The sequence below is a fragment of the Balearica regulorum genome, chromosome 1 (assembly GCF_011004875.1).
Source record: "Balearica regulorum gibbericeps isolate bBalReg1 chromosome 1, bBalReg1.pri, whole genome shotgun sequence".
NCBI lineage: Eukaryota > Metazoa > Chordata > Aves > Gruiformes > Gruidae > Balearica > Balearica regulorum.
The window spans coordinates 77,739,438-77,760,179 of record NC_046184.1 but is presented as its reverse complement, the minus strand read 5'-3'; the positions used below and the strand labels follow the sequence as shown (position 1 = coordinate 77,760,179).

The window sequence follows — 20,742 nt, the reverse complement described above, 5'->3', positions numbered from 1 at the left end:
AGCACATCCCAACCTGTTTAAGGTGATACCCCAAGATGTAGATGAAATAATTCTAGCATTTTTGCTGCTTCCATGCAGAAATGATTCCCAGCACCAGAAAACTAGCATGATAATAAAAATCATATGAAGAAATTAAAAATCAAATATGACAAGTACTCCTCACTAACAAAAAGGTCAAGATTTTCTTTCAAAAGGATCTCTTTCCTACAACAAATGAATGCCACGTCTTGTTAAAAATCACGGCAATACAAATTTATTCCAGGATAACAAACCTGTGTCAATTTAACCATTGCAAACTGCACTTGCTGATAGAAACAGTAAGACAGAATAAGACGGAGGATATTGCTTAGAAGCAAGTGTTGTTTCTACAGGATACTCTGAGGTGTAAATCTTGAGGACCAGATTCTCAGTTTTACGTATGTCAATACAAAGCAATGGAGGACTCTTCTGTTTGTGTCAGGCAGTGTCCTGGGTGTAAGATTTCTTACCTGACTCCTTACGCGCCTATGGGACTGATGCAAATGGCACAGACATACCACCCTTTCGCCAGGAAGGAACAAAACACATTTATGCACAACCCAGATGAAGCACAGGTTTTTGATACTGTGATTTATATTTAAATAGGGTCTACAATACATTTATTTGTTATTTTTTGTGTTTTAAAAAACAGGAATTCGGAAAAAGGTAAAGAGAAATGAAAAGCATGTTGAAATCTCACACTCACACCACTTTGTTCAACCTGTGTTTAAGATCTAAGTGACTTAGTAAGACAACCTCTCAAAAGCAACCACCAAATTTGAAATCCTGTAGACAGAAAGAATTGACCCCAATTCACACATATTGCAGTGTTACAGCAAATCTGTTGTTCCACAGGCAGGACCCTGCAATTTTCCGATAACAAAGGGTATTTTGGTTTTAACCACTACACTGTCTTTGGTTTGCTGTGCGGCTGCTGAGATGGAAAAACAGAACTCTTTGCACTTGCTTTCAGCTCTTGCAACATGCTTCTCCACCCCAGTGAAGTGCAAGGGGCTGAACCCACATTTAGGAACTTTCCAGAGATAACAAATAGGTCCCACTGGGCAATTTTATGTATTTATTTTGTCTTCTTTTACACAGAAAGACAACAGGCAAGGGAGTTCAAATGAAGCTCAGAGAAGCCAAAAAGGAAACCGCAGGTTTTATTTTTCTCTTCAGAGCTTATGTTTAGTGAGGCCTCATCCCTCAGCATGAAAGATATTGTGCTGTGCTTTTCTAGGGTTTTTAAATACCTCGGGTCATCCAAAGAGATTCTGTGAACTCAAATAATCCTAATGTTAACTGCAAGATGCAGATAAACACTCTTTAATTCTTCTCTTCCAACTTTCTCAGACCTCACAAGAGATACCCGGAGATAAGACGTTCCAGTTTCAGTGGCAAAGGTCATCTTTAAGAACAGGTTTTGGGAAATAAATCAGATTGTTTATCCTCTAGTGGTAGTTTTGCTCTCTTTGGTTCACAGAGCGTAAGGGAGAAAATTCTTTTCTAATCTCTGCTTTATTTTATCCCTCTCCCTCCAGCTTCCTAATTCCACCCAAAGAGAAAGGTCATTGAGGCAAGACTGACAACTCAGTTTGGTTACCTGAGCTCCTGTGCATCTCTCTGCTCAAAAGCAGGTTTTGTTGTTCTTTTACTTCCCTCAGTCATGACTCTACTCTTGAAGGCCCTAAAAGTTAAACAAGAGCATCCTGGAGGCACTTCAGCTTATGTTGCCTATAAGCCACAAGAAAGGAACACTTCAGTTCGTGCTTTGAAACTGGGTCAGGCTATGTCCTTCTTCCATGTCATGGTAAAACTCCCACTGACTTCAACAGCGTGGGAATAGCATTCCTTCCCCAGTCCTGGGGGACTGCTTCTTTCCCAATAAATTACTTGCTTGTAATTAGTCCAGGTTATAGCTCTGGTGAGATGTAGAAGTGGCTCCACTGGATTGGAGAACCCAAGTCTAATACTTAACCTGAGGAATAATTTCTGACCCTTAAAATGGGGGGTATCTTAAAACAAAGCTTCAGATATACAATGTGTTATTAAAATACTTGTAACAGCTTTATCCCAAAAATGGAGGTTCTTCTTTCCTTCAAAGAGGGACTGCACAGACAAGGTATGAGATTTTCCTGCCCCTCTCCCCCCTTTTATTTTAAAATCTTTGATGTCTTAGATGCAAAGAAATGGAGGTATCTGGCTCTCTGGGCAAATTCTGAGGTATGTGTCAAGTTGGTGATCCCTTCTGTCCCCATCCATACCCTCTTATCATGTCACTGTATGCCAGAGGGTGCAGTATCACATGCTACGATATTAAATGCATGGCTGGTAGGCATACTTCCAGCAAATAGTTTTACTGTGAACAGGATGAAAGATTTGATGCAAAGAAGGAAAATCAGTCACCCAAACAGCGAAGTAAGGGGCTCCACTTCAACCCCTTTTAATCAGGAGGTCTTTGGCAGGGACTGTTTTATTCTCCTTGCCAGGAGCATGGCCAGCTGAGCAAGCAAGGAATGTGTGCAACTTGCAATAGGTCAGTAACTTCACAGAGGTCAATGAAATCGCTCACATGCTGAAGCCAACGAAGCCAACTCATGCTCAGGCAAAATGTGTGCTTACTGACCTTTGCTGAATCAGCATCTACCTCCTTAATAAAGTCCAAGGATTGCTGCAGCTTTCATTTCCTCTTTAAAAAACTTCCCTTCCCCTCCACATGGAAAGTGTCTTCTGCTCACAAACTGACAGAGCTCTTCCCCTACACTGTGACAAGCCAATACATGAGCAATACCAGATGCATTCTGCATTAGTTACCAAATCTCTCCTGCTTTAATCCAGTCTAACAGGACAGACTGGTGCATGTCAGCATGGGTCTTTGTCAACGTGTGACCTTCAGGTGACATTACAGCTAATGTCTTGAAGAACATGACCTACTCTTTAATTGTGTATCACAGCTGCACAAGGCTGTCAAGGACAGAAATGGGGAAACTTAGTTCCAGGTTCAACACTTGGTCCAGGGTCAACGTGACTACACTAATCTTCTAGCCATGGGAGTCTGCTGCAGTGTCACTGAGTTTACAGAGAGATATCCATGGTAGACAGAAATAGGGATCAGACAATGTCGACACCAAGACATTGTTTCTCAGTCTAGGAAATCCATTCACACCTGACCATCATGTGCTCTTTGGATGGCTGAGTTGCTACCTGTGTTCCAGCCCTAGCCACATGTTGCGTAAATCCAAGTCAAGGAAATTCTATTATTATGCCATAAATGTAAAATTTGATTTTGTTTAACATGACATTTGAGTTTGGGAAAAAAGCCTTTGCTCTGAAAACTAATTATTGACTAACACTGCTAAACATGTAAACAGCTCATTCCCAGATCCTCTTCTGACCTTTCCCTGTAATTTCCATTAGATTTGAATCCACAAGTTTGGCAGAGCCAGGAAAGGACTTTCACCATCCCCACCACATTACCGTAGGTAACATATGCAGAAATAAACAGCCAGGGGCAAACTCCCTCTCACTTTATTATTGACTTCCATCAACAGCTTTGCAATGAGAATGGATTTGGCCTTTTACCCTAAGCAAGCATCCATCTTGTTAACACCTCTGGTTGTTGAAGAAGGACTTGCAAAGAAACTGTTTCTTGTAGCACTGATCCTGGCAAATGACTCCACATCACCTCCTATGAACTTTCTAAATCAGGATGTTATTCAGTTCCCAGCTCACCACTGAATTCATTTGAAGCCAGATCCGGCCCACAGCCAACACAGACTCTCTAAAGAAGAACCCACAAAAAATCTAGCAGGTCTGTTAGCAACAACACTGCCGAAGCCTGGTTTACAATGCACAGTTTACCTCATGTCTAAGAAGGGATGAGGCCTGATAGACAACTTCCCTGTGATTAAGGTTTTTGCAAAGGTACACTCTCATGTGGAGTCTCTGGTGTCTATTAATGCAGCTGGGTTCACAGTTCAATTACGTGAATTCTTTGATGTCTCATTATGCAGTTAAGCCCATGCTCTGGTTTTTCCCTAAGGCTCCTCTCCTCTCTCCAGACACCAATTTCCATGAAACTCCTAGGAATCTTAATATCTCTGATCTTGCTGTCATTGTGCCACAATCAGCCAGCAGTTTCAAGGAACATTTGGCAAGATGGAGGCTGGAGAGAAGGGAGACAAGGGGCAAGCAGGCAGTCCAATCACATAAGTGTCTTCTTCTGAGGCAACTAGGTTAAACACACTATCATACACTCAACAAATGCACGTGGCAATAGCAGGGGTGAAATACCGTATCTTGACCCAGCAGAAAGAATCTTAGTCCTTGTTCCTTTTTCATCACTGGCCTTTAGATTATCCTGCTCTTTAAAACACTTTCAGACACAGAACTAATTCATACAGTGATGAAGAGCAAAGAAAACATTTTAAGTGCAAGAAATGATATCCTTTCATTTGCTTTAAATCTATTTGTTTATTAAAAAAATTACCAGCCAGGAAAAACCCAACTTCCCCATCCCCGAAGAATCCACTCCCAGCTCTCTCCCTCTCTTCTGCCTCATCCCCCTTCTCATCAACACAAACTCATGCTTTTCTTTAATTAACCAAAAAAAAATCTTGAACTTGCCTTTTGCCTGGAGTTCCTCTTTTTGTTTCCCCTCACTACTACTACTAAAAAAAAAATAAATCTAACACTGAAGGCAAATACCAGTATCCGATCTTAATGTTTTTGTATCAACAGCTTTGACAGAATTTGGTTCCAGTGACCAAATATGACCATGATTCAACCATAAATTGCATATTCACTTTGTTGCCTATTCCAGATGTGAAGCTTCATATCCAGAACTGCTAATGCAGCAACACACAGCATGTAATGGAAGTCATGTTATTATGACATACACTGGTCTGCTTGCAAAACTTCGTATTTCAAGGCCCGCAGTTTCAAAATGAGTCTTTACTTTCAGACCTTCTGGATCTTAAGGCATGCAATCTGAACCTCTACAGTCTCTACTTTTAGATATTAGGACCACAGTTAGTTGCACAGAAGCTCTGGCATTCTGGGTAAGCAATTTTCATTGAATGAGCAAAATCAGAGACGGCTTAGGAAAACTTCAACAATACAGTACAAGAAGACAGATAAAGAAAACAGTCTGAGAAAAATAACCAATTTACCTGGAGTATTAACAGCATCTGAATAATAGAAGGTGGAACTCTGGCTCTGGAACGTGATAATGCATCTTCCAGTTTAATGTTGAGGGTAATTATATTCCTAAAGTGCAGAAGAGCCAGCTGCCGAACCGAGGGCTCCTTCCCCTTAGAAACAGAAACAAAGCAAGATGGATTATAAGCAGTGTGAAATGAGTTTCAAAATCCTCTGTCAAAATTCCTTCCTCTACTTCTGAGAGATTACAAGAATGGTAAACCTGAATGAAAAGCAAAGGAAACGTAACAAAGGGCACAGAGCAGCCTACAAGTCTGCCCAGTGAATGTGATTTGGCAGTAATGAATGCTGCAGACAATGATAGTTTGACTGTGTATGAAGATGATGAGGGTTTGGGGTGGGGTGTGAGGAATCAAACCTGAGTTCAGGATATATAAGAATATTTTATACTTTAACAGTAATGAAATGTATCATATGTTTAAAAAAAAAAAACAGGGTTCAGAAAAGGTTTCCATTATTTCTCAAGATTTCAAGTACTGTCTGGGTACTGTCTTTAAATTATGGTGGGAATCCTGACTCAGCGCACCTGTGGATCCTCCTTTTCTCTACAGTTTGGGAGACTTCACTATAAGGCAGGAGCAAAGCTGAAGTTTCATATTGCATTTTCAAAGACATCTTTTTGCAGTTCAAGAATACCTTCTCATTGAAGAACATCTCATCTGAAGAGGAGCTGGAGACGTGTGTGCGCCTGCAAGGCTATGACCTTATTGGCATTACAGAGACATGGTGGGATAGCTCCTATGACTGGAGTGTTGGGATGGAAGGGTACAGGCTCTTTAGGAAGGACAGGCAGGGCAGGCGAGGAGGGGGCGTTGCCCTCATGCTGGAATGCATGGAGTTCCACCTGGGGATGGATGAGGAGCCGACTGAGAGCCTATGGGTCAGGATTAAAGGGGACAGGGGACATCATAGTGGGGGTCTGCTACAGGCCACCTGACCAGGGGGACTGAGCAGATGAAGCCCTCTATAGGCAGATAGGAGCAGCCTCACATTCACAAGCCCTGGCCCTTATGGGGGACTTCAACCACCCCGACATCTGTTGGAGGGACAATGCAGCAGAGCACATGCAATCCAGGAAGTTCCTGGAATGTGTTGATGACAACTTTTTCCTCCAAGTGTCAGAGGAGCCCATGAGGAGAGGTGCCATGCTGGACCTTATTCTCACCAATAAGGAGGGCCTGGTAGGGGATGTCAAGCTCAAGGGCAGCCTTGGCTGCAGTGACCATGAAATGGTGGAATTCAAGATCCTCAGGGCAGCGAGGAGGGCACACAGCAAGCTCACTACCCTGGACTTCAGGAGAGCAGACTTTAGCCTCTTCAGGGATCTGCTTGGTAGAATACCATGGGACAAAGTCCTGGAAGGAAGAGGGGCCCAAGACAGATCGCTAATATTCAAGCATCATCTCCTCCAAGCTCAGGAGCGAGGCATCCCGACAAAGAGGAAGTCAAGTAAAAACACCAAGAGGCCTCCATGGATGAATAAGGAGCTCCTGGGCAAAGTCCAACAATAAAAGGAAGCCTACAGATGGTGGAAGCAAGGGCAGGTAGCCTGGGAAGAATACAGAGAAACTGTCCGAGCAACCAGGGATCAGGTTAGGAAAGCCAAAGTCCTGACAGAAATTAGTCTGGCTAGGGATGTTAAGGACAACAAGAAAAGCTTCTATAGGTATGTTAGTGATAAAAGGAGGACAAGGGAAAATGTGGGTCCCCTCCGGAATGAAACAGGTGACCTGATTACCCAGGATATGGAGAAGGCTGAGGTACTCAATAACTTCTTTGCCTCAGTCTTCACTGGCAAATGCTTGAGCCACACTGCCCAGGTCGCAGAAGGCAGGGACTGGGAGAATGCAGAACCGCCCACTGTAAGAGAAGATCAGGTTCGAGAATATCTAAGGAACCTGAAAGTGCACAAGTCCATGGGACCTGAGGAGTTGCATCTGCGGGTCTTGAGGGAACTGGCGGATGAAGTGGCCAGGCCACTCTCCATCACATTTGAGAAGTTCTGGCAGTCCAGCGAAGTTCCTGCCGACTGGAGGAGGGGGAACATAACCCCCATTTTTAAGAAGGGTAAAAAGGAAGACCCAGGGAACTACAGGCAGGTCAGTCTCACCTCCGTGCCTAGCAAGATTATGGAGCTGACCCTCCTGGAGGCTATGCTCAGGCACATGGAAAATAAGGAGGTGACTGGTGACACCCAACACAGCTTCACTAAGGGCAAATCATGCCTGACAAACTTGGTGGCCTTCTATGATGGAGTTACAGCATTGGTGGATAAGGAAAGGGCAGCTGACATCATCTACCTGGACTTGTGCAAAGCATTTGACACTGTCCCACACGACATCCTTGTCTCTAAATTGGAGAGACATGGATTCGATGGATGGACCGCCGATGGTGGAGAAGGAATTGGCTGGACGGTGGCACTCAAAGAGTTGTGGTCAACAGCTGAATGTCCAAGTGGAGAATGGTGATGAGTGGTGTTCCTCAGGGGTCGGTACTGGGACTGGCACTGTTCAACATCTTTGTCAGCGACATGGACAATGGGATTGAGTGCACCCTCAGCAAGTTTGCCAACGACACCAAGCTGTGTGGTGTGGTCGACACGCTGGAGGGAAGGGATGCCATCCAGAGGGACCTTGACAGGCTGGAGAGGTGGGCCTGTGCAAACCGCATGAAGTGCAACAAGGCCAAGTGCAAGGTCCTGCATGTGGGTCGGCGCAATCCCAAGCACAACTATAGGCTGGGCGAGGAATGGATTGAAAGCAGCCCTGAGGAGAAGGACTTGGGGGTATTGATTGATGGGAAGCTCAACATGAGCTGGCAGTGTGCGCTTGCAGCCCAGAAAGCCAACCGTGTCCTGGGCTGCATCAAAAGAGGTGTGACCAGCAGGTTGAGGGAGGTGATCCTGCCCCTCTACTCTGCTCTTGTGAGACCCCACCTGGAGTACTGCGTCCAGCTCTGGGGGCCCCAGTACAGGAGAGACATGGAGCTGTTGGAAAGAGTCCAGAGGAGGGCCACAAAGCTGATCAGAGGGCTGGAGCACCTCTCCTGTGAGGACAGGCTGAGAGAGTTGGGATTGTTCAGCCTGGAGAAAAGGGAGATCTAATTGCAGCTTATCAGTACTTGAAGGGGGCCTACGGGAAAGCTGGAGAGGGACTGTTTATCAGGGAGTGTAGTGACAGGACAAGGGGTAATGGGTTTAAGCTGAAGGAGGGTCGATTTGGATTAGATGTTAGAAAGAAATTCTTCACTGTGAGAGTGGTGAGGCACTGGACCAGGTTGCCCAGAGAAGGTGTGGCTGTCCCATCCCTGGAAGTGTTTAAGGCCAGGTTGGGTGAGGCTTTGGGCAACGTGGTCTAGTGGAGGGCGTCCCTGCCTGTAGCAGGGGTGTTGGAACTAGATGATCTTTAAGGTCCCTTCCAACCCAAACCATTCTATGATTCTATGAATACAATGCTAGCTCTGCCTGCAGAGTTTAACACTGCTTGCCTTATGAGGAGTTGTAAAACTGTTCCCATTTCTAGCATCAGGGCTTTTTCCTTGGGTATATATAGCTGTACATAATAATCTTGCCTGCAGTTATGAGTGCTGACAGCCAAAAATTAACATTTCTGGAAGGTCTGGTATCGAGCTGGTATTGACTTATCTTAGTTCAGAATAAAGAAGCCTGACCCAACCCCACCCCACCCATTCCTTTTCACTTTGTTAATTATTCATACTGAAGTAAAGAAGGCCCCAAATCTGCTTCAACTGCTAATAAATAGAATTTACAAGAGCACATAAGGACCAGCTGGGCTTTTGGAAGTAACCTCAAAACATCAGGCACCTAGATCTATTTGAAATTACATGGGACCTGGGGTTCTTACCCCCTCTAGGTTCCTTTGAAAATTCAAGCAATCATTTCCATCTGAAAGGTGAGGAGACTTGTGCTGCTGAATTATTTTCCAAGGCCTCAGGAACATAACAGTGAAAAGGGGCATTGCATGCAACTTTCAAAAACAGCTGAATGAGTTCTAATTTAGTAAAGTCAGCATGGGAAACCAGGTTCAGAGCCTACCTATATCTCTAGGTTCCCAAATGCCTTGGATTTAAATTATGTGGCACTTAGAAAAATCTCCCATCGTGTTCTAATAGGGTTTTAATACCATATTATGTCTATCATTTTAAAGTTTCTACTGGTAAGACACAAGTCAATGGGTGAAGTAGCCCTGGATGTTTTTAGAGCTCTTCTCTTTCAGAATCAAATTCTGTGTAAAGTTGCAGCTTTTCAGCTGAATTCAGATTTCATGCCTGCAATTAGCTGCAGATGCAAATGGAAGTATCTGTAACATTTGGACAATCATTTTAAGCATGAAGTCCACTTGGAAAAATGGTAGAAAGTTTCCAAAGTATCCCCAAATATGTTTAGGCACCAAACTCCCAATGAAATCTGTAGGCATCTAAGAGCAACTCCAAGGTCACTTACACCTCTCTGGTACAGATTTCCTTGGGACTTAAGTGATAAACAACTCTCTGTGGCCACCACTAAGAAGCGTGAGCCTCATCCAAATCAGATCAAGTACCTATTGTGGATTTAAAATTACTGGAGTCAAATTCTGTGCTCATGTAAACTGGTCTAACTCCACTGACTATTGCTGTTCATTTATAGTAGCATAGAATTTGACCTCGGAAATAGAATTCCTTTTCAAAAGTGGAGATACTTCAGAGAGGAATTCACATCACAGAGAAGGAAATGTACATATTGAAGTCAACGCGACTCCACTTATTTCACTGTGTGCATACTTCAGTTTATTGTTCATAACCTTTTTTTGACTTTTAGTGTGAGTTGTCATAAGGACTAACTATCCTCCCTGCACTCCACTCCTTTTTTCACAGTTCCCCTTCATCTTTTCCACCAAAGCACTTCAAACCCCTGTTTGCATAAGTAACTTATTTGCATGACATGACTATACAGAATAGCTGCACTGGGAGGTTGGCCCAAGGAGAGAGAGTTAAGGATTGCATCAATCTGTTGATGAACCAGTAAAGTTGCTTTTTCCGGTTTTTCAAGATTCTATAGTAACAGAGTAATTTTTCACCTGCACAGGATAGAAAATAGCCTGAAGCATGGGCAGGACATCACTGAAGAAAAAATCCCAGGTTTCAGCTAAGGTATCCAGTAGTTTCTGCCCTGCAAAAAACACACAACAAACCAGTGAACCGTTTAGGTTGTAATTAGGTAACTGCAAAGACTAAAACATGCAGGAAACAATGTGGATCTGCTATTATACACAAAGATGAATCATGTAACAGCTACTATTAGCAGTATGGAATTAGTATTCCTTTCACTGTATTGGATCATTCAGTATTTGTGTCTTTTCAGATGAGACATCTAAGGTTCTTAGTAAACTCAGAGACTTTGAGGTTAAAGCTTACTCAGAAAAACCCCTCAAAGAATAAAGAATAATAGCTCAGGTTACCTCCTCCTCTTCTCGCAGTAATACCTACTAGACAAGACTGCAGAGAACAGTAGGAGGAGGACGCAGAAGGTTAAACGTGGAAACATTCCTGCAGAGGAATCCCCTGCCCCATGCTCCCCTCTTCCCTCTAAGCCATAAGCCAGCAAACTGTGCTCTGTGGATATCCTTCACAAAGCATCTGCTCAGATTGATCCCTTAGCTTCCCTGCATCTCCACTTACATAGAAAATCTCACGCAAGATCTATGGAAAAAGAGAATGGTGTTGCGGTTCTACTTTTTCCTGAAACTTTCAAAGGATGCAGTCAAAATCTGCTATGATGTGAGTTCCCCGTGGTCCTCACAGTGCGGCCACCTCCCTATTCCCTCCCCAGCTGCAGCCACCTGAAAGCCTCCACAGTGGAGATCAGAGAAGTTCTGGCCAGGTCCTACAACCAAGTTGGACATGGAGTTCCCCACAGAACATTTTGTAAAACACAGGCAAATGCAGGAGCTGAGATCTACAGGAGAGGAAGTCTGGCTCGATAGCTGGATGCTGGCTTCAAGTCCCTGTTCCCCACAGCAGCCTGGGTGACCTTGGGCAAGCCTTCAAGCATCCCTGTACCCCTAAGCCAATTGTGAAAGGAGAGCAATGCCACTGCACGTCCACCAGCAAGTATTATGGAGATAAATACATCAATGATTATGAGGCATTCAGACAAGACAATAGGATTTATCAAGAAGTAAATTCAATAGCAATCAATCAATATTACTACTGGTGTCAGAATCAGATACTATTCTTAATTTTTGTAATACAGCATTACTTAGGGCCTCAGCCAGGGAACATTTTGCCCAGAATTGCACACACATCGCAAAGAAACTCTGTATGAAAGCATCTACACCCTGAGTCAGCCAAGTGCCAATCTTTATCATAGGATACTTGATCTCCCCGCATTTTTAAGCACATGACAAATAGCACCAGGTCTGGCCCATCTGCAACTCCTGCATTATTCCTGGGTTCATGACTTTAAGTGCTTTCAGTGACAAATGTAGATCATGGTGCTATACTGCAGCTGCTGCCTTGTGAACCACGCCAAGGTCTTTGTTTCTGCAGCACCAGGCAGGAGTTCTCTCTGTCCTACACACTCATGTACAAGACTTAAAAGGGTGTTCTCGGTTTCAATTTTTCAAAAATTTGTCTTGCATTAGTTCTAGTGAAATACAGCAGAGAACCAGGTCCAAAATTTCCTAGCAGCTATAGCAGTAATAATAATAATAATAATAAATACCATTGTATTATAACCTCCATATACTAGTGTCTGAAACACTAGTGTTTCAAAGATATAAATCTGATCATGAAGGAGAAGCGTAACCACTCTTGGCCTTGAGGGCAGAGTTTTAAAGAGTTAAATACATTAGCTGCCCACAAGTTGAGGTTAAGTAGAAACCAAGCCCTTGCAAATTTGGCTCCAAATGTGGGTGCTGAACATTGGTCCTTTTGAAAACTTGCTGCTAGAATTGCATGAAGTCAAATTGCCCTGTTGAGATAAACATGCCTTTACCGTCGCACACTCCTTTCATCTTGTGGGCAGCTTGTTTAGTGAAGTGATGAATTTCTGTACAGCAGCTCAGAAAAGCTGCAGACTTAACTGCCTTTTGCCAGGGAGGCCTTTTACTGGGGGCTGTGGAAGAGCTCCTACGGTGTGTTGATCACAAGGATCTTTCACACGGAAGAACATGACTTCCGTGTCCTTTCAAGAATATGTTTGGTTTACTATCAGGCAAAGATCTCTACGTTTACCATAAGCATTTGCCAGATTCCAGGAAGCTGGGTTACTCTAAGTGCTCATTTTAATGAAGCACAATATAGTCAATTTTGTATGACATAAAAATGCATGTAGTACTTTTCACAGTGCTTCTAAAAGCTTCTAAAATTGAAACTCCTGAAATAAATACAAGAATATCATCATTTCAAAACAAAAGCTAAAATTTTCAAAACCCCCTGCAGGACAAAATCCCTCCAAAGTGTGTTCTGAAGTGATCTTTTTCCTCTCTTGACAACTTCAACACCAACTGGATCGGGAAACTCAAAGCATGGGATGAGGGACAACCTGAGATTTGAGGGGCAGGACCGCTGCCATTGCAGACCCAGGAAGGAAGCCCTGCTCAGAATAGGAGCTCCCAAGATTTCTGTGCTCCCAACTTTGCCTCAGGTGTTTTGGGAGCCACGGGGTCACTGACTACAGGATGGACTCTGGGGGGCTGCTGCCAGGAAACCCAAATTCCAGCCTTGGAAACTCACATCCATCAGCAGCTTCCCAGGCAAGCTAACAGAAAGCTGTCTATCAGAAAGACCTCTGCATCTGAATGAGATTCCTAAATTACAGCTACCCTCCCATAACTTGCCAGTTTTAGTGAGCTGACATTTCCAAGGACAGACTTGGAAAAAACATGACTGATTTAATCCTCACCTTACCAGCATTTCTGACCATATTTTAAGGGGCAACCACAAAATGATACACCAAATTCAAAACCAAAATAAACTTAACTGCTTGCTGAAATTTTGTATTTGCTAAACATGATCCTACATTTGAAAGCCACTTAATGGTCTCACATTTCAATTCTTCTTCTCAGCTTTGATCTCAAACATCAGAGATAGTATTTTTGATTTTCAAGCTAGTAAAAGCAGAAGAAAAAGGGGTTGGACTTTGGTAGGTCTCTGCATCCAATTTGCCCATTTAATACTTAAAAAGCCAACTTCCTTTGTGATTTACAAACAGCTATGAAGGCCTCAAGATCCTTACAGTTCTCCTTGTGCTCTCCAAGCTGTTATTTTACGTAAGTGAGGAATTCTGTGTTCAGTTTAGAAGAGTTTGGGTACTTTTGGGGGGTATTTCTTTAACGTGAAATTTGTTCTTTTTGAGCTGTTCAGGGCTACTATCTTTGGATCAGAAAAGCTGGGTCCCATAGCACCAACTAATCTGATCAGCTGTACTGTCAGTAATCAAAGGTCACATTTAGGATTTCTAGATAGCTGAAACTAATGGAAATGGTTGTCTCCAGGCTACTGCTTAAACAATATATTTTGACTAAGTGGTATTATGACTGCAGCTTTGGAAAAGGAGAGATGCATTTCTTTAAAATTGCCCCAAGATTCCCCAAAGATCTTCAGACTGTTTACATGGGCAATAATTTTGGAAGATATTCTGAAACCATTTCATCCTCTGATGGCATACGCCTACATCTAGGACAAAGCAGCATATTTAACAGCACATTGAAATGCCACACAGTAGCATAGGACACAAAATGAAGGTGACTGTAAAATGACATATCAGGTGGAGGTTATCCTTGATTTTTACTTCCAGAAGGTGACACCTCCAGAAGGTGAAGACAGACAAATGGAGTCTTGACTGTAAAAAAAGAGACAGTGTCTGATCTCGTTTATGTAAGCATGAATCCAAAATAATGCTTAAAACAACCTACAACATTATTTTGGACTTAGCCAGCCACTTCAACTAACTGGGATCTTAGTGCTTAGGTTTTTGTTTATTAATATATCTCACTCTATTTTTCCACTTTTCCTTAACACTGAGCAGGCTATAATGGAAGGAGAAGGAAGCATCCATGCTGGAGGTAATCTTTCCTTTACTCCCTCACTGCTGCTCTTGCCAATCACCTCTGCTTGATGAAAGCCAATGGGAACAGCAAGGCAGGACACAGCAGACTGCAGGAATGAATTGATACAAGCTAATCAATAGTCCCAGGAAGAGAGTGGAAAGCATCACACCGCCTCCAGACTGCATTTGCCAAAACTCCTGTGACAGACATAGATAACCATGCTAAAATCCAAGTTACCTTCATAAAACCGGATCTTGTCCCTTAGGATCACCATGCCTTTTGTGAGCAGCTGATTCTGTAAATAAAATATAGACTAACTTTATTCAATTCTGTACTTCCCTACAGCCATCGTATTTCACATTTTGTTCATTCTTAACATTTGACAACAAAGGGGGTCATTTATTTTAATGATCAATCATCAAAGGACTCCTCCTGTGTCCATCTTTCTTATATCCCTTGGGCCATTTGTCAAATGATGATATAAGCACCTGTATCCTGTGCTTTCAGGATACAGCACATATTCTGTGCGATACAAAGTGCTTCTCAAACTTCCAAAGTCTGACCCAAAAGTATGTACTCTCTCTCAGAGAAGCAGAAGGAATACTGCTTCAATAGACGGTGTGCACTTACTGCTAAATGTCGTTCCTATTAACTATACTACAATGAACTTAACTGGTTTACTCAGGAACTCAAATTTTAAGTTAAAAGAGAATGTCTGAAGTCTACTGAAAGATAGCAATGTCATACAGAAACACAGGGATTGCACAAATCTATTCCGTGGCTTGGGCTTTCACTAACTAACTAACTAACTAGATATAAAATCCAAATCTCATTAGTCCATAAATGACAGAACACAGAGAAGTCAGTGGACATCTCTGGTTTCCGGGGACTCCAGATCAGCATTTAGAGTGGGTGAAGTGATTTTGCTCAGTAGCATATAACAAAATCTGATTTAAATGAAAGAAAATACATGCCTACCTGTAGATATTCAGTGAAAAAGGATCCCAGTTCTGTTTTCAATAATTGCCTGTATTAAAAAGAATAAGAAAAGGATCTGTGTAATCAGCAAATCGTATTAGCTGTGCACTGCATGGAAAAGAGGAAGTCACTAATAGCAATTTATTTTCATATGAGAACACAGCCTGTCAATAATGCCTAACTACAAATAGAACAAAGAAGGTCAACAATATTAAGACTCCCAACCAGCATTTCTGTGTGTTGAAAAATATCTGCTGTGCTTTCAGATGGCTCAGTTGCATGAATACATATGAAAGGAAAAAAGATAAAAAGAGGATGCTTTCCATCCTACATCTAACCCTTTTAAAAATGCTCGAGTTGTTCTCCTGCTGTGGCAGGGCTTCACTGGGGCCTGGCATTGCAGACGTGGGAGAACTCCCAGCACCCTCTGCCCATCCATGGGTCTGAGCCAAAAAACAAGCATGTGACTTGGCTGACGTGTTCAGAGCCAAAGCATCCCTGTCCTGCATAAGGTTGAAAAAAAGAGCTGTGACAAAATGTTCAGAGAGAAACCTGAAGCAGGATGATATTCTGTGGGGTTTCATTGCAGGTATGAAACTTGGCCAGTTTTCATTAAAAGGATCTTCCACTCAGGAGACTCACGACAGCTGAAGTTTCATACGGTTTCAGTAAAAGAGGAGGTAGGAATTTAATAGTTTAGCTCTGCCTTTCATGATTCCTCTACACTAAAACCTACAAAGTAATCTCAGAGAGCAAACCAAACTCACTGCAAAAAAATTCCCAGGAACAACCCTCAAATTCAGAAACAGAATTGAACCTGATCCGCAAGCCCAACATTTGTATCCAGGTAAAACTCACCATACATTGCTAAAAAGCTGTAAGTCATTGCAGTGTCACACATTGGATGCTAGGTATAATTCTCTGCACGTAGTTTGCTGTTTAGATGCATAAATGAGAGCTCAGACCTTATAAAAATGTAGGCCCAGCTGGGCTTTCTGAACACATGCAAATCTGGCCTGGAACTCTTTCGAAAACCTGTCTCTGTGTGACCACCTCAGGTCCCATGAAGAAATAAGGTCAAATTTGACTTAAAATCTAAACATCCACCTCAACTAGGGCATTAGGTAAATTATATATTCAGTAGCATGTTATCATCTCTCCATTTGGGTTATGTTTTTAACTAACAAATAACTAATTAATCAAATTATTTAACTAGTAAACAAATACACGTCTGGTTTAAGAAGTCCAGCATATCCCTATGCTCCATGAAAAACTCTGCAGGATTTGGATCTCATGTTTTTAACACCACATGCTTCAGCACAACCTCTTGAGATCTTCGGAAAGTTCAGGGAGAGGAGGGGGAGGAGGTCAACCTTTAGGAGGCCGAAATACAGTCTCTTATTTATTTATCCTTAAGCACATGTCCACACTGACTTCATAGCACCCTGCGGAAACACTCTAGCCATAAATGAAGTAGAAAATAAACAAAAGGAAGGGTTTTTTCAGATGCTCCTAAGCATCAGAATCCTTTTCTGCTAGAAACCTGATTAACTCAGACAAACTATCTATGGACAAAAATTTTCAAAGCCAGCTCGGGCTTTAGCCATAGGTGTTTCACTGCCATGAATGGCCATTGTATGGCTAGCCCCCTTGGCATGCTGTTGCAACATATGGGAGAGGAAAACCCTTGCAGTGCCCTGAGACTCCATCCTCAATGGTACCCACTGAATACCAAGCCCTTAGCAGGGATTTAACAGTCTTTGGAGGAGGTGGGTTTGAAGCCTTAAGAGTACGTCAACGAGTACGAGGATGCTATAGCCAAATCATGCCATGCTCTCTCAAAGTAGGAATTTACTATCCAAGTGGTGTGATTTTTTCTGGATCGCAAGTGATGGCTCTCAAGGTTTTTCTTACTTTGACCATGGGTAGATAAACCATTTTTAGGTTAAAATTACAAGAAAGTTGCAGATTTGAATTCTCCTGTGATAGAGACAATTTATTCCCAGATATCTCTTTGTGCCACTGTTTCAAAAAAATACCGATACTTTATGCTGACAGGTTATGCTTAATTTTCTACCCTCTCCTCAAGGTAGCAGCCCTTTGACGTCTATCCTGGGTTCCTCATAGTCTTGAACAGGTGATTTGCAAATACCTTCTTTTTTCATATTTTAGGTTTTACTGATAATTCCTGGCATTTAGGGCAGGAAACACAAAACGATGCTCTACTTATGCAATAACTAACCCTCTGACAAAACAAAATCCCACCATATTTCCATTTTTTCAGCTGTGAATGAACTAGACAACCAGCCTGTAGTTAATTATATGCACTGAACTGCATCACACCAAGCAGCACTACGGCTACATTAGCATCCCTGTTTACAGGGTGGAAGAAGAACTGACAGCACAATTGCATCTTGCTCTTTGAATCCCTAATAATACAGATACTTCACACTGCTTAATTAATTTCTTGTGAAACAGTGAGGCCCTCAGGCCACATCAGAACACTGGTGTTTGATGTTCTCTGTACCCATTTTCATTTAAGAGGGATCTACAACAAAACTGGATCCAAGACATCGCTTGCAATTTTTTTTTTCATCCTTGCTTAATTTCCTTTAACAAAAATCAGTTAGGTTGTCACCTGTCAGATCCTGGATAATTCAGATTACTGAATAACCTTATCTAGATACGTGCACATCATGGTGGAATCTGGGTAAAAATCTGATTAAATCTAAAAGATACTCCTGATCAGATAGCAGACCTCATTTCAAGTGCATCTGATTTTGAAGCCAGTCATTTTGCACTCTTATGAAGCTTGTACATCACTGATACCATTGCCTGTTTAATGACTTGATAAATAAGGATGATTATATAAATTCACATAAAATATGCTAAAATAGCTCCTGAGTTTTTTTGTATCCTCCTGCTGCCACTTCTTTGGTTCATTTTGAAATTAACTCTTGCAACATTACAGAGAATGGAAAGTCTAACACTGTCTAATATCTGTTAAATAAAGTTAAATGAAGCAAATGGAAACAAGTGACTTTACTGGATTTGAACTCTTGCTACAAAAGAGGAAGTACCACTAAAATGTGCTTTGTTTGCATCAAATCAGTATCCTGAAACTCAGAAAAGAGGCAGCTATAAATATGTATTAGCTTTAATACAGGACATCCTGCTTCCACTGTGTTTCCCTTTCCTTCTTTTTCTTCCTTGATTTACAAGTGGTGTAAATAAACGCTTTGAAATGACATACGGTGCATGAAATGAAAAAGGAAAAAAAGCACCATATGATCACTAGTATCACACACATACATCAAGAGAAATACTAAACAGTAAGTATATGCATACAGATTTTTATTACCTGACTTTTGAGTCAATCCCCTATTAAATCACCTAGTAAGGGCTCAGAAGAAGTAATGTACAGCACATACACGTGTGATACTCCCAGTTACTAGGGTATCCTCTTACCACCTTGCTTCATTAGCTTCTGCTGAGTTATTCACGAGTTAAAGCAATATGAAAGAGACTGAAGTCACACACTGATTTTAGTAGTAGTAGGGCTTCTGAGTGCTACGTACTCCATATTTAAGGCCATTCTCTAGTGCCAGAGGATTGCAAGAATGGTGTCAAATGGCATTGGTGTAAATGAGTGGCAGCTTTTATGAGTCAAAGCTTAGAAGAAAAGTAAATGGTACTGTGCAAATTTGTACTCACTGATATTTTCTTAAATAATCAGTGCATACATAATCAGGGTTCAAAGCCTTGAGATGTGTCTTCAGAAAAGGAAGTTATACGTATTTATTTGCACATATGTGACATACAGTAGTTGAAAATATGTGATATTCCTGAGACAAAATGATGGTGCGCAAATATTGTGGGTGTAATGTAACTGTTCAAATATGTACACTTGGTCTGTGAGTCAACTTGGATATTCAATGTTTAATTACAAAAAGTATCCTGGAATCTGCTCTAATTAAAGTCATAAAATAACTTCTTTTACTGTCCTATAACTGCTGAAAAAAAAGTTACTGATACTAGCCATTTACCTGAACACTTCCACACTCAAATTCTGCCCAGTGGAAAAAATGGCTATTTGTTTCTTTGTATTTATGTACTTGCGGTGAAAATAATCATACGAGAAATATACACCCGTTCCACTTCTGAGGTCATGTTTATGAATCAGATATTTTTGCATTCAGTAATAACATTAACCCAAAGAAAGTTATTTTGAATAAAATAACAATCGTAGTAAGCCAGATATTTTTGGTATGTGTCAAATCAGTAATTTCTTAGTTAGGTTTTGAGCTCAATTTAAGGCAAAAGGGCTTTGGCTGCAAATAGTCAGGCAGCCCTAAACCATTATTGACTGTGGGCAGCAGTAAAATGAAGTGCACAGCAGGACTGCAGTTGCTTCTGGAAAAAGGCTGTGGCTGGACGTGTGAATAGGCATGTTAAAAAACTACCACTACCATGCTCTCCTCTGGAGACAGATCTTTCAGCTGTTGTATCCTCCTCGCTCCCTCGCATTTTTCTCTTCTTGGCTTTTTCTACGAGCAAAGCAAGCAGGTCGCACACGAGAAGCTTCACAAAAACTCAGAGTGATTACCAAGAGGATGGACAGCTTTTGGCAATAAATTAGAAGGCTGTTCAGGCCAAGTCAGAGGCAAGAGGGAACAACCTCAAAGCAGAAGTAGACAAGAACCAGACTCAAAAGCCACGCTGCATCTCACCAAATGCTCACTCATCCCACGAGAGTTACGCTGCTGATGCCTCACTTACGACAGCAACTTTCTAGCTCAGTCTAGATTTCACAATATTTGTCCATCAGCTCAGGTATGAGTCACCAAGCGTTGGCCTCCCTGAAGCAGAGGAAAACTGAGCGATCAGCTGAGATAACAACAAAGCAGCATTATGCTTACCCTAACAAAAAGAAATGGGCAGTAAAGCCCATCATAAAATGGAAAAAAAAAAAAAAATCAATATATTTGTAGTCAGCTTGCCTGTTCAGCTGCCTGGGACGTTGCAATAAATTCAACACAACTATATTAGCAAGCATCATCATGGTGTAGGGTTTATACCCAGGTAAATCAAAGTAAAATCTGGGCACAATTCATCAAATAACATCCATCCATCCATCTTCTATTTGTTGGTTCATACAAGATTCTGTTTGTCACATCAGCAGATAATTTTTCCTCTTCTGTCCATCACCAACAGATGAGCATCCTGAGGCAAATGCATTGGGCCAGGAAATCTCAGCCCAGAAATACCATTTTTTGTCATTCAGATAAAGCTGAAGAATCCTAACTGCACTTACAGTAACAATGATCAACTATTATTGCAATAACTAACTCAAAATGATTGATGGATCATCCTAACTGACAACCATCCTAGAAAAGCTATTCTTTATATGTCATTTTGTCCCCAGAGAAGTAAGAAATAACTGGAGAATTCTTTTCATTTCAAAAAGACACAGAGA

At 41.8% G+C, this 20,742-nt stretch overlaps 1 protein-coding gene across 6 annotated transcripts in view; it reads right to left on the bottom strand.

Annotated features, from left to right (window-relative positions):
* Positions 1 to 20,742, bottom strand: part of PRR5 (proline rich 5) — a 94,593-nt gene that overhangs the window by 23,345 nt on the left and 50,506 nt on the right. For all 6 annotated transcript variants that reach the window (XM_075760148.1, XM_075760137.1, XM_075760130.1 and 3 more), the window contains 4 exons: positions 15,267 to 15,315; positions 14,526 to 14,583; positions 10,314 to 10,405; positions 5,190 to 5,330 (listed from right to left, as the gene is read on the bottom strand). In XM_075760148.1, the coding sequence (XP_075616263.1) occupies positions 5,190 to 5,330; positions 10,314 to 10,405; positions 14,526 to 14,583; positions 15,267 to 15,315 (340 nt within the window). The remainder of the gene's footprint in view (positions 1 to 5,189; positions 5,331 to 10,313; positions 10,406 to 14,525; positions 14,584 to 15,266; positions 15,316 to 20,742) is intronic.